Source organism: Drosophila teissieri, chromosome X (genome assembly GCF_016746235.2).
Source record: "Drosophila teissieri strain GT53w chromosome X, Prin_Dtei_1.1, whole genome shotgun sequence".
In the NCBI taxonomy this organism is placed as follows: domain Eukaryota; kingdom Metazoa; phylum Arthropoda; class Insecta; order Diptera; family Drosophilidae; genus Drosophila; species Drosophila teissieri.
Window position 1 is genome coordinate 22,881,841 of NC_053034.1, and position 13,296 is coordinate 22,895,136.

General features: G+C 39.2%; 1 protein-coding gene across 1 annotated transcript; it reads left to right on the forward strand.

Annotated features, from left to right (window-relative positions):
* Positions 1–1,554: 1,554 nt before the first annotated feature.
* On the forward strand, positions 1,555–3,291 carry LOC122624992. The gene is made up of 3 exons (XM_043804802.1): positions 1,555–1,741; positions 1,908–2,800; positions 2,848–3,291. The coding sequence occupies exons 1-3, from the start codon at positions 1,555–1,557 to the stop codon at positions 3,289–3,291; spliced, it is 1,524 nt and encodes a 507-aa protein (XP_043660737.1).
* Positions 3,292–13,296: the final 10,005 nt, after the last annotated feature.

Sequence of the window (13,296 nt, forward strand, 5' to 3'; positions counted from 1 at the left end):
CCCAGTACTCACTATCTGTCCCTTTCTAACGCATTGAAAACAAAACACAATGGCGCAGTTGCATGCTGGGGCGGCCATTTCTTTTATAGTGTGATGTTGCCCTCACTATTCCCGTCTCGTTTGTACACATTACTGACAGACAACTTTTGATCACCATTTTATTTAAAGACTGGATATATACATATACGCACACTAAACCAAACTTAAACCGAACCCTATCATAACAAGAGCTTCGCCAATTTGAAGCTTAAATAATTAATTAAGTTCTTATTAAAAGTAAAGCTTCAAAAAAATGATTCGATTAGTCTGCTGGCAATCCTCTCCAAAATACTCGAAATAGTATTTCTGCGCAGAATGTTGCCAGTACTGGCAACAGCGTTGCTGGCTTACGCACGTGTTCGGATGCACGCATATGTATGTACATACATATGTATGCAAACATTTACAATATAACGTATTAACGACTTGCTAATAACACATAAAATCGTAAAGGCATAGGCAAACACAAATTTGCAAGGAAGCCCGAAGTTTATGTAAGCCTCTTCTCTTTAATTTTTTTAGAAGCTGGAATGATTCTGTCATTACTTAAAGATATTACAGACGAAGAATTGAGAATTTATTTCGTAATTTTATTCCTATTATGGTATCAGAGCATTCGTTCATTATTGTTAGAAAATGAACACGAATTTGGCTCACCAATACTATAGTGGAGTAAGCCATCAATGATTATATATAAATAAAAGTTTTCGAACTTCCAAAGCTGGTCGAGGAGATTTGCTATATATTTCCCAACGAAAAATCAAACAAGGTGCGAAATCGAATAAAAAGGTAAAATTATATTTAACGTATGCAAATATGTTAAACAATAAGCGAATCTGTACGCATGTACAGATAACCCCTATTCTTATTTACAGGACTTTTATTATATAAATCGGACCAAATACAAAAATCCAACAGGTAAGCTTCACTCGCGCTACAAAAACAAGCGCTACCGATTATCCAAAGCTATAGACTCCTTTGCGGGAATAAAAGCACCGGGACTAGATGGAATGGATTTCCAGTCGTGCTACAGGTGAGCAAAGAAGTGATCACCCCGTGGCTACACGCTATATTCACAGCATGCTTAAGCACGGGCTATATCCTTATCCAATGGAGGACCTCTAGGATTGTCTTCCTGCCAAAAGCAGGGACGTGCAGCCATATGAGCCCCAAGGATTACAGGCCGATTAGTCTCACCTCTTTCTTAATCAAGACGCTAGAAAAGCTGCTGGACATATACATCAGAAACGATGTGGGACGACTACTGTCATCCAATCAGCACGCTTACACGAAAGGTAAATCAGTGGAGACGGCACTGCACTCATTAGTAGCCACCATTGAGAAAGCCCTGCATAACCAAAAATATGCTCTCGGAGTGTTTGTGGATATATCCGAAACACCACAGACGCTATAATGGATCGCCTAGAAGCGGCCAACACGCCCCCCGCTATCAGTTTGTGGATAAGAAATCTTCTAAGCTGAAGACGGGTACAATCCGATTGGGGCACTGCATCCATGGTGAAAGGAGCACACAGAGGCACGCCGCAAGGCGGGGTCCCGTCGCCTCTCCTGTGGAATCTGGTGGTAGAAGACCTGATCAAGAGATTCGAGAGGAAGGCCCCAAAGATAACGGCCTATGCTGACGACATAAGCGGGAGTGTGTTCATCGACACTCAGCTCGATTATGGAATCAACGCTCAGGGTAATATGTGAGTGGGCGAAGAAGGTAGGACTCACTATCAACGCGGACAAGACGGACCTCATTCTCTTCACCAAGAGATACAAGGTGCCGCTATGGGCCCCCCCGAAGATTAACTCATCCAGGCTAACCCCGAAGACATAAGTCAAGTGCCTCGGAATTGTTTTAGACAGCAAGCTGACATGGAAGCCCAATGTATTAGAGAGGGTGAAAAAGGCCACCATAGCGCTATATGCATCCAAGAAGATGCTTAGCAGCACATGGGGCCTCTCACCCGCTCTAATGCACTGGGTTTACATCTCGGTGGTGCGTCCAACTCTGATGTATGGAGTCTTAGTGTGTTGGCAGGCTATGGAAAAGCCGACTTACAACAAACTCATGGAGGGAACTCAGCGGCAGGCACTGCTCTGGATAACAGGGGCACTGAGGTCAACCCTCACAATAGCACTCGAAACTATAATTGGAGTTGATCCCCTAGACATCCACGCGCAAATGATTGCAGGAAAGGCTGCACAACGCCTAGTTGCATCAGGGAATATGTCTCTACAAGGACTCGGGCATAGTTCAATTGGTCGAGACATGAGCGGTAGATCTGACTACATGGTCACCAGAACGTGCCCGGATGTAAGAACAACAACATTCATGGGACCAGACGACTGGAAAACATGTCAGCACCATGCTCAACACCTCAATATATACACGGACGGCTCCAAGATGGAAGAAGGAGTTGGAGCGGGCATATACTGTACAGACCCTGATATGCGGCTGTCGTATAAACTACCAAGCCAATGCAGCATATTCCACGCGGAAGTATTCGCCATAGGGAAAGCGGCAGAGCTTGCGCAGAGCATTGACCCCCCACATGAAGCGGTCAACTTGTTCGAAGACAGTCAAGCGGCGATAAGATCCATGCAATCGTCAGCGGTCAGTTCCAAAAGTGTACTGGCAAGCAGAGAGGCACTAGATATCCTTAGCACGACCACGTCAGTGCGGATCTACTGCGTTCCCAGCTACCAGGGCATCGATGGTAATGAGACGGCAGACGAACTTGCAAAGGAAGGCGTCGGACTGGCGAATGAAAGATCAGAAAACGTTCCTGTCTCCCTTAGAACGCTCCGAAGCGAACTGGAAAGACGGGCCGACACACGAGCCAAAAGCAGATGGAGAAGAACTTCCACCACCTGCAAAGTTTCAAAAATCATGTGCAAAGAGCGCAACGCAATACTCAGCCACTACGTGCTGCATCTTCCAAGGAAAGACCGCAGACTGTGGGAATTCTTACAGGTCACTGCCTAGCTGCGGCACACGCAGTCAAACTGGGCATTACCGATAACGCCAAATGCCGAAAATGTGACGAATTCGAGGCAATTGAAACCTTGGAGCATCTCATTTGCAAGTGTCCGGCCCTAACAAGGGCAAGAATAAACTACCTAGGCGCTCCGGTTCTGGCATCGCTAGAAGATGCCTCCAGGAAGAAGCCAGGCGAACTACTTGCCTTCGCGAAAAATACCTCGATCCTAAAAGATTTCGAAAACCGCGAAAACATTCTCTAGGTCCATTAAGAAACATTCGGACAGCTATTTGCCATATTGGCCTATGCGCGGCCTAACCTAACCTAATTATCCAAAGATTTCCTGGGAAGAAAACAAAAATCGAAAGCAGCATCCAAAGCCATCGTTCCATTCCTACTGAAGTTGACGAAGCCGTTGTCAAAGTCATTAAAGCAATTTTAAAGCGAGATTGCGCGGATGACGTTTGCGTGAAGTGGAAACAAACTTTCCATATTCGCCAAAAGGATTTGGACCAATTGAGTGCTGAACAGTACCACTTCAACATTCGAAGAGATAAGTCGTGCCACTACAGTTTAAAGTCTCGCTTTGCGTAAATCCAAAATTCTTATCAGCAGAATTTTGCCTGTTACATACTTTTCAACGAATCTAGTATACCCTTTTACCAAAGACATTATTTTAATGTCTTTGCTTTTACTCTACGAGTAACGGGTATAATTAGAGTTTAACGATAAATGTAATATTTAAAAGTTCCTCCCAACCAGCGATTTTGGCAGTGTATGCCCATGATTATGCCAAATATTTCCTCGTTATAGGAAAACGGTTTTGTTATGATGGCATGCACTGACAGAAATTGGTTGTTGTAATTTTTAAATCATTGTTTTTCTTTGGAAGTGAAATTAATTTTTCTAATTCTTTGAGCATCTTTTTTAACGAAAAATAAAAGTTAACATTATAAAATTATTTTTGAATTATTAGAAATAATTCAGGTATGCACGCTTATATTTAATTTTCATGTTTTATTGCATTATGGTTATTTTCTATAAATTTACTTCACCTTCTAATTTTCCATAGCAGAGTTTTGGTTTTTATTTCGTATCGCACATAAAATTGGCCAATTATAAATAAATAAAAATGAATAAATTAAATTTTTTAAAAACTTTATTATTTCTAATTAAAATAATAAGAGAATAAAATGAGAAACTATAAGAAATAAAATTGTTTATATAATATAATGAAGTCGAACTAAATATTTTTTTATTGGGATCGCCAGCCTTGGCTGTAGCAAGCGATCATGGTAGGGTGGGGTTAATGGGTGCTAAACAACAACTCAGCATCCACAACATGTTGCCTACTGCCACTCTCTTCCTGTTTTCTCTCCGGTCTCTTCCTTTCTTTTTCCCTACCCCTGCACGCGAATGCATATACTTAATTACTAAATAGAATCGATTGTGTGAGCCTTTGCGAAAGCAGCTTCTCACACCTCCATCTGCTCGCTTCAAAAACATTCGTTGTATGTTACAGTTACTTTCTTAAAAATTCTAGGAATGACCATAAACAAATATAAAATATAAGTGGAACACACACATAAACTTACTTCTAACCAAACTCTACAACAAGCTAAATATAATAAAATGTCTATCTAGTCTTAAATTTAATTGTAACACGTATACACTACTAGATGTCGCGAAGGCAACGGTCATAGCCCAAATAGAGCTTGGTTTGTTTCTATACGGCCATGCATCCAAAAGCATTATAAACAAAATAAAAACACCATTCAACTCCGCAATCCGTCTAGCCCTCGGAGCCTATCGCTCTACCCCAATAAATAACTTACTCTACGAATCAATTATTCCCTCTTTAGAAATGAGACGAGACCTTCAAATAGCCGAGCTATCGCAAAACCTAATTTTTTCCAAAAACACACCAATTTACAAGTTCGTTAAACATAAAAAATCAAAAAACAAAATAACACTAATAATAGACCAAACAAACTCAGCCTAGAACTTAATCTACCCTACAAACCAGTAACACTTAATAAACACAGGCCACCATGGATCCTCCCCAATCTAATAGACACATCACTTAGAATCCATAAGAAACAAGAAACATCTCCAGACCAATACAGACCAATACAAAAAATAACCTTAACCCTCATTATTTCATAATCACTGACGGCTCAAAAATTAACTGCACAATAACATTCGCCATTACAACGGAAACCAACATCTTGAAATACGGCATACTACCACCATATTCATCCGTCCTCACCTCCGAAACAATCGCCATTCTAGAAGCAATCGAAATTATTAAAGACCGAAGAGGCAAATTTGTTATCTGTTCCGACTCCCTATCAACAATAGACTCAATCCTAAATACAAATAATAACAACTTTTACCCCAACAGAATACGATCACTAATAACGCAACATGCACCTAAAATTAAAATAATGTGGATTCCTGGCCATTCAGGTATTAAAGGAAATCAACTAGCTGATCAAGCTGAAAAATCAGCAAGCAATATGCCACTTATCCTCACCCCAAAAATAAATAACACAGACATAAAAAACATCTTAAAGCTGAACTTGCGACAAAAAAGAAAGAAAAAATAGTAAACTGCAGTCAATGGTACCAATTAATTAATACGAATAACTCACACACCTGCGATTACCTTAAACAAACCCGACAAAATTGGACCAGACTCCACCAAGTAAAAATAATACGACTTCGACTAGGACACACAAACATAACCCACAAACAGTACCTAAATCCAAATTCAATATCAATTTGCCCGTTTTGCCAAGATGATATCTCAATAAGCCATATAATAATCCATCCTACAAACCAAAAAAGCCATATTTTGCAACGCTAACCCAACCCAGATAACATACAAAAACTCATACTTTTTCTCAAATCAACCAAATTTACCAAAAAATCTGAAAATAATAAGACAAATGTATATAACAAACACGGCAATTATTAAGCCATTAAATAGATTAAGGTACAAACCCATTGTAAACCAACATAGCCATAGGCCCCTGCAACCAGTGCTATACCATTTAAGTTAGGTTAATTTTTTTAAACTACTCTATCTATCTATTGTAATAAATAAAAAAAATACAAATTGTGTGCTGAAGATTTTTAAAAAGCTTGGCCGAGACTTTGCCATGCTCAAGCACCTGAATTGGTAAGCTATACCACATAGCTCAATGCATCTTTTCGTATAAAATATTTGCATCCAAGTCCAGCTTTATTGTATTCCCAAACGTAACTTAATTTTCTAAATGAAATAAATTTGTAAATGATTGTGTAATATTTACAGATAAACATCGACTTCCGAGAAATATACCCAGAGAAAGAAAATGCATTGTTTTCAAAATGGGACGACCTGAAGTGCAATTTGTTTCCTTTTTACGACAAGAAGATAAAAAACCATCTGTGCAGGCAACAGCTTACCGAAGCAAAGTCGGCAATAAATGAAGGTAAAATAACTAATAACATAATGTATATTTACTTATTGTTATACTTGTGTTTCTTCGTTTTTTTAGATGCCCACGATTTTTTTTGCCATTTTGCTAAATGCCGTGCTGCCACCGACAGCGCGTTTAGCGCATTAGGAAGGTGACTATAGCAGATGCGCAGAATTCGATGGTGCTGCGCCTAGATAGCCTGAAAGACTACAAGCGCCAACTTGACAATCAGGTGTGCCTTCATTACGCCGAGGATTCAACTCTTCAACCCTTCATCATTGTACACGGTTCTTCAGACGCGGATCTCGTTGTATTTTACGTATATTTTGATCAGAACCTTTTTTAATTTGACTCGTTTTTCAAAGTCTTGATACTTGCTTTAAAATTTTCAACTGTTACTGCTTAGAATATCCAGAACCTAGCGAAGAAGCGTGGACGTTTAATCGAAAATATGTTTATGAGATAGAAACGGAGATCGATTAGAAATCCCCAAATTCAACTACAGTTTTAAGCAATTTACATAACTAAAACTAAAATGTTTGTGTGCTTTCGTTGTCTGAGGACTCTTCCAAATGCAAAGCTTTTAGTATCCCATTTAAAAATAAGTCATTTATTAACAAGAAATTCGTTAAAAATAGTATGTAAGCAACCAAATTGTGAACAAGTATTCACTAATTTTGCATACATTTGGAAACAACTCACCGGGAAGTTCCGCAGGATAATGAACTGCCGTTTATATTAGGTGAACAACATTCTATATCTTCTTGAACCGTTATCTTCAAAGCAGTCTATTTCTAAATCAAATTGAAATAATCAGAATGCAAACGAACATGATTTTCTTCAATCAGAAAATAAACATTCAGAATCTAACTTAAGCTTGAATTTTTTAAAGAAACAAGTTATAAGTACTTCTTAACTTCTTTATGATCTTAAGTTGTCATGTCATGTCATTTTAGTTCAAATATAATTACCTCATTAATGTATGACATAGCAAATGCAATTGAAGCTCACATAACATGTACTCTAACTGATGATTTACAGAACATTTTAAGTTTTATTAGGGATCCGTTCCATGAAGTTCGTACCGAGCATAGATTTCTTGAAGCCTTAAAGGGCTTAAGTCTATATAAGGAACCCACAACATTTAAAATTGATAGTAAAGTTTCTGAAATCGTTATATGTGGAAACCCTACGTTGGACCCGAAAGATTATGATATTTATGTAATGCCTTTAGCTTTCATATTTAAGCAAATTTTTGAAATTCCAAATTTATTGAATCTAACTGTAGAAAATACTCAGACAAGCCTAAACGCAAACGACTTAAGAAATTTCGCAAGTGCTCAGCTTTTTGGAAATATAAAACGATTTAGTTCTGAAATAGTTATTCCTTTTTTATTGTATCTTGACTATTTTCAAATTAACAATCCGCTAGGCTCTCACACATTTTCAATATGCGGTGTCTACATACATTTTCCGTTAAACAGTACAGTATGTTATTTGGAATCGAAGTATCTTTTCATCATTTGGTTGAGCAATTCAAAAAATTAGAAAATGGAGTCATGCTGACAGTTAAAAATGAGTCACGAAAGGTTTGCTTTGCTTTATCTTTAATTGTCGGTGATAATATGGCTGTAAATAGCATTCTCCGATTTGTTCAATCCTTTAACTCAAAACGATATTGTAGGATATGTAGGCGTACTAAATCTGAAATGCAACTTGACTGTATGGAAGAACTAGAAAGTATTAGAAACGAAGAATCATGTACAAATTCTTTAAAAGAAAACGATTTTCAAGAAACGGGTATTAAAATTTGTTATATATGTTAATTCAAATATACATCTCACCACTCTGTTGAAATTACTCTACTTATCCTCTTAATATCTACGATATACAACACTAACCCTAGTATACCAAAAATCATTCCTGATCAGCAAAGCAAAATAAAAAAGGCAGTTGTTGTCTCACCCTAAAGCAGAACGCGTCGTTTCTAATATGCACACATACACAACAATTATTGGCGACGAGTAAAAAAAACAGAAATTCGTGTCGGTAGTCTATTGCAAGAGATCGAACGAAAAAACAATGGAGAATCAAAGTAATTTACAAGAGTTGTTGGCTCAACAGCAACAATTACTTCAGCAGCAACAACAATGGATGCAAGCATTTCTTGAACGGGAACGTAACTTTCCCGTAGCAGGAGAACAAATCGTTGTGTGTCCGCCGTTCCCAAGTTTTAGTAAGGATAGCCAAAATTGGGAGACGTATTTACAACAGCTAACGCAACATTTTAAAGCGTACTCAGTTCTAGCCGAAGAGAAGAAAAAAGCCTATTTTCTTTCTTGGGTAGGTACACATGTTTTCGAACTAGTGAAAAATCTATTCGGGAGTGAAAATCCGAACACACACACATATGTACAAATCACCGAAAAGTTAACGGAGCACTTCAAGCAAAAACGGCATGTTGTCGCTGCTCGTTATGAATTTTTCAAACGGCAAATGCGGGACTCACAAACACACAAGGAGTGGGTAGCTGATCTACGTGGCATAGCTCGCGAATGCCAATTTGTATGCCAATCAAAAGGGTGTACATTAAACTATGTAAATGAGATGATCCGCGATCAAATAATAGTGCATACGCCATACGACGCAATTCGCACAGCAGCTTTGCAAAAGCTTCAGCCATCGCTAGAAGATGTAATTTCTATTGCCGAAACATACGAGGCAACAATGAAAACAGTAGCTGTTATCAAGGAAAGTGACAAGAAATCAGTAGACATGAACGCAGTTTACGTACACAAAAACAATCACAAACACCGTAACAGTGGGGATGGAAAAGGAGGCAAGATCGCGCTCAAATCTTGCTCCGGCTGTGGAAACTCACACATGCGCGAAAAATGTAAATTTCGTGATGCCATTTGCCATACATGTGGAAGAAAGGGACACATAGCTGTTGTATGCATGTCAAAACAGTGCAAAATGAAGATGGAAAATAGTGACAAAAAGAACCAAAACAAAAACACCGATACTATCCAAACGGTATACACTGTGGAAAAATTAGCTAGGTTTGAAATCAATAAAACCATGATTGATGTTCAAATTCTAAATACAATCGTTCCGTTTCAAATGGATTCAGGTGCAACTGTGTCGGTGATGAATTTGCAAACATACCGCCAAGTTGGCAGCCCTAAATTAGCAAAATGTATTCGTATTTTGCATGCGTTTGGCCAAAGCGAAATTCCAGTTTTGGGTGAACTGCACACTGAGGCAAAGTGTGGCAACAAATCAGCAAACGTAACGATCATCGTGGCAAACGTGGAAAATTCAAACAATCTTTTTGGTTTGGATTTGTTCAAAACATTCAATTTCGAAATTCAGCAAATTTCAAATGTAAGCGAAGCACAGCTGTCTCAAATGACTGACCTTTGCACCAAATATAAGGAAGTATTTGAACCTGCTATCGGAACTATAAAAAACTTTAAGGCAAGCATATACTTAAAGCCAAATTCGGTTCCAAAATTCTACAAAAGCCGACAGATTCCGTTTGCACAAATGGACAAATTTAAAGAGGAAGCGCAGCGTCTCACAAATGCAGGTATTTGGAAACCCATTAAATTCAGCAATTGGGCATCTCCGATAGTACTAGCACCCAAGCCGGGTGGAGCACTACGTATTTGTGGCGACTTTAAACAAGGTGTCAATTCCCAATTGGACATCGAGCAATACCCATTGCCAACGCGAGAAACTCTATTTCATGCCATTCGCCATGGAAAACATTTTTCCAAAATCGATCTGAAGGACGCATACCTACAAATGGAACTAGATGATGCAACGAAGAAAATTATGGTTGTCAACACGCCGTTAGGACTTTTCCAGTACCAACGTTTACCGTATGGAATAGCCAGCGCTCCAGCTATATTCCAACGGCATCTCGAGCAACTTCTAAATGGCATAGAAGGTTGTGGGAATTACCTCGACGACATAATTATCTCAGCGCCTACGACTGAGCAACACCTTGCTCGCCTTTAAAGAATTTTAGGTATTCTACAAGAGAATGGTATAAAATGTAAGAAAGAAAAATGTTTCTTCCTCAAAGAAGAAATCGAATATTTGGGGAGAAGAGTGAGCAGTAAGGGCATCCTTCCGGATACCTCAGGACTAGAAGCTGTCAAGGAATTGAAGCCGCCCACTAATCTACAACAGTTAGATGCGTTTATGGGTAAAGTAAACTATTATTGCAATTTTATCCCAAATTATTCACAAGTAGCAGCTCCGCTGAATCAGCTGCGCAGAAAAAACACACTATTCAAGTTTGGAACAGACCAGCAACGGGCATTCACAGCACTTAAAACACATATTTTAAACGCTACAGAGCTAGTACATTTTAACGAGGACCTTCCGCTCGTTTTAGCTACCGACGCTTCTTCATTCGGTATAGGAGTCGTGTTGTCACACCTGCATCCGGGTAACAGAGAAAAGCCAATCGCTTTTGCATCTAAAACTCTAGATGTGCACCAAGTCAGGTACAGCCAAATAGAAAAGGAAGCACTTTCTATTATATTTGGAGTACAAAAGTTTCATCAGTATCTATACGGTAGAAAATTTATCCTAATCACTGATCATAAGCCTTTAGTTACGATATTTTCACCAAGCAAGCATCTACCAACGATGACTTCAAACCGACTCCAGCGCTGGGCTATAATTCTGATGGCCTATCAGTACGATATAAAATATCGTTCGACAACCGCACATGGAAATGCAGACGCACTCTCACGTCTTCCAGTCAACTCTGATGATAAATTTGATCAGGAGGAGGCATGCTATAACATAGTCGAAGTATCTTGCCCGATAAATGTCGATGTAGTCAAGCGAAACATTGAACACGATTATATTCTAAAGGAAGTTTATAAATACGTTTACAATGGCTGGCCTGAACAGGTAGAAAGAGAATTAATGCCATATTTTAACCGAAGATTTGCCCTCACGTTCAACAGCAGCCTTCTTTGCCTTCATTCTGAAGTAAACCGAGTTATTATTCCAAGCAAGCTACGTAAAACGATTCTTAATTTCCTACACGATGGTCATTGGGGAATCGTACGTATGAAACAACTAGCACGTCAACATGTGTGGTGGCCAGGGATCGACGAGGATATCAACCAATTAGCAAAAGATTGTAACATCTGCAAAGTGGCTAATCCAGCTCCTGCAAAAGAGTTTTTTAGCTGGCCAAACACTACATCCGCCTGGGAAAGAATACATATCGACTTTGCGGGTCCGATTTTTAATTCAATGTGGTTAATTTGCGTTGACGCTTACTCTCAGTTCCCATTTATAACGCAAATGTCGTCCACCACAACAGAAAATACTATTTCAGCACTCACAACAATATTTGCCATCGAAGGTTATCCGAAAACCTTAGTTAGCGATAATGGTCCCCAGCTAACAGCAGAAAGTTTCAAGGTATTTTGCAAGAACTTTGGAATAAACCACATCACCACTGCACCATTTCATCCAGCATCAAATGGTCTTGCTGAGCGATTCGTACAATCATTCAAAACAGCAGTGGGCAAAAATATCAGAGATGGGTTATCTGTCAGAGCAGCCGTTACGAAATATTTAAGTTCGTATCGTTTTACACCAAATGCAGAAGGTAAATCTCCAGCAGAACTTCTACACGGTCGCCCAGTTCGCACTATTTTAAGCCAACTATTAGAGAAGAAATCTGATAGTAAGCCACTAGCATCTACGAAGTATTTTCCAAGCCAGAAAGTATTTGCTCGAAACTACGCAAGAGGGGAAAAGTGGATAGAAGCTGTCATCGACCGGCCTGTAGGACATATGCTATTCATCCTTCGTACCAAAACAGGTGTCATCAAGCGTCACATCAATCAAATCAAGCCAAGATTTGGTCCAGATGCCATCAAGGATTCTAAGGAAGAAAACACTACATATTGGTGGGCACCTGATCTCCCAAATCAGCCCACAACTCAGCTGGAAGCTCAGTCAGCGGCTACACAACAAGAAGATCCGATATCCGAACCGTCACAGGATGTTCAGCCAAGCCGAGTTTCTGAAGAGTCACAGCCCAACGTTCAGAAGAATCCTCAGCCTCGCCGTTCAGGTATTCCGATTCGTAGAAGCTCTCGGACACGCCAAGAAGTCAACCGCTATCAGACCACGAACTTCAGGAAGCGCCATACTAACAAAAAAATGCCATTAAATTAAGGGGAGAGATGTGTTATATATGTTAATTCAAATATACATCTCACCACTCTGTTGAAATTACTCTACTTATCCTCTTAATATCTACGATATACAACACTAACCCTAGTATACCAAAAATCATTCCTGATCAGCAAAGCAAAATAAAAAAGGCAGTTGTTGTCTCACCCTAAAGCAGAACGCGTCGTTTCTAATATGCACACATACACAACAAAATTAATTAATTATACCCGTTACTCGTAGAGTAAAAGGGTATACTAGATTCGTTAAAAAGTATGTAACAGGCAGTAGGAAGCGTTTCCGACCATATAAAGTATATTTATTTATTTATTTATATAGAGCTAAGTTACAAAAAGAATTTATAACTTAACTTAAAGCTATAGCACTGGCTGCAACGGCCTTTGGCTAGATATAAAGTATATATATTCTTGATCAGGATCAATAGCCGAGTCGATCTGGCCATGTCCGTCCGTCTGTCTGTCCCTATAGAACGTAGAAAGCTAGAAAGTTTAGATTAAGCATGCACACTTCAGAGACATAGACACATGTCGATTCTTGTTGTCACGCCCACTTTAACGCCC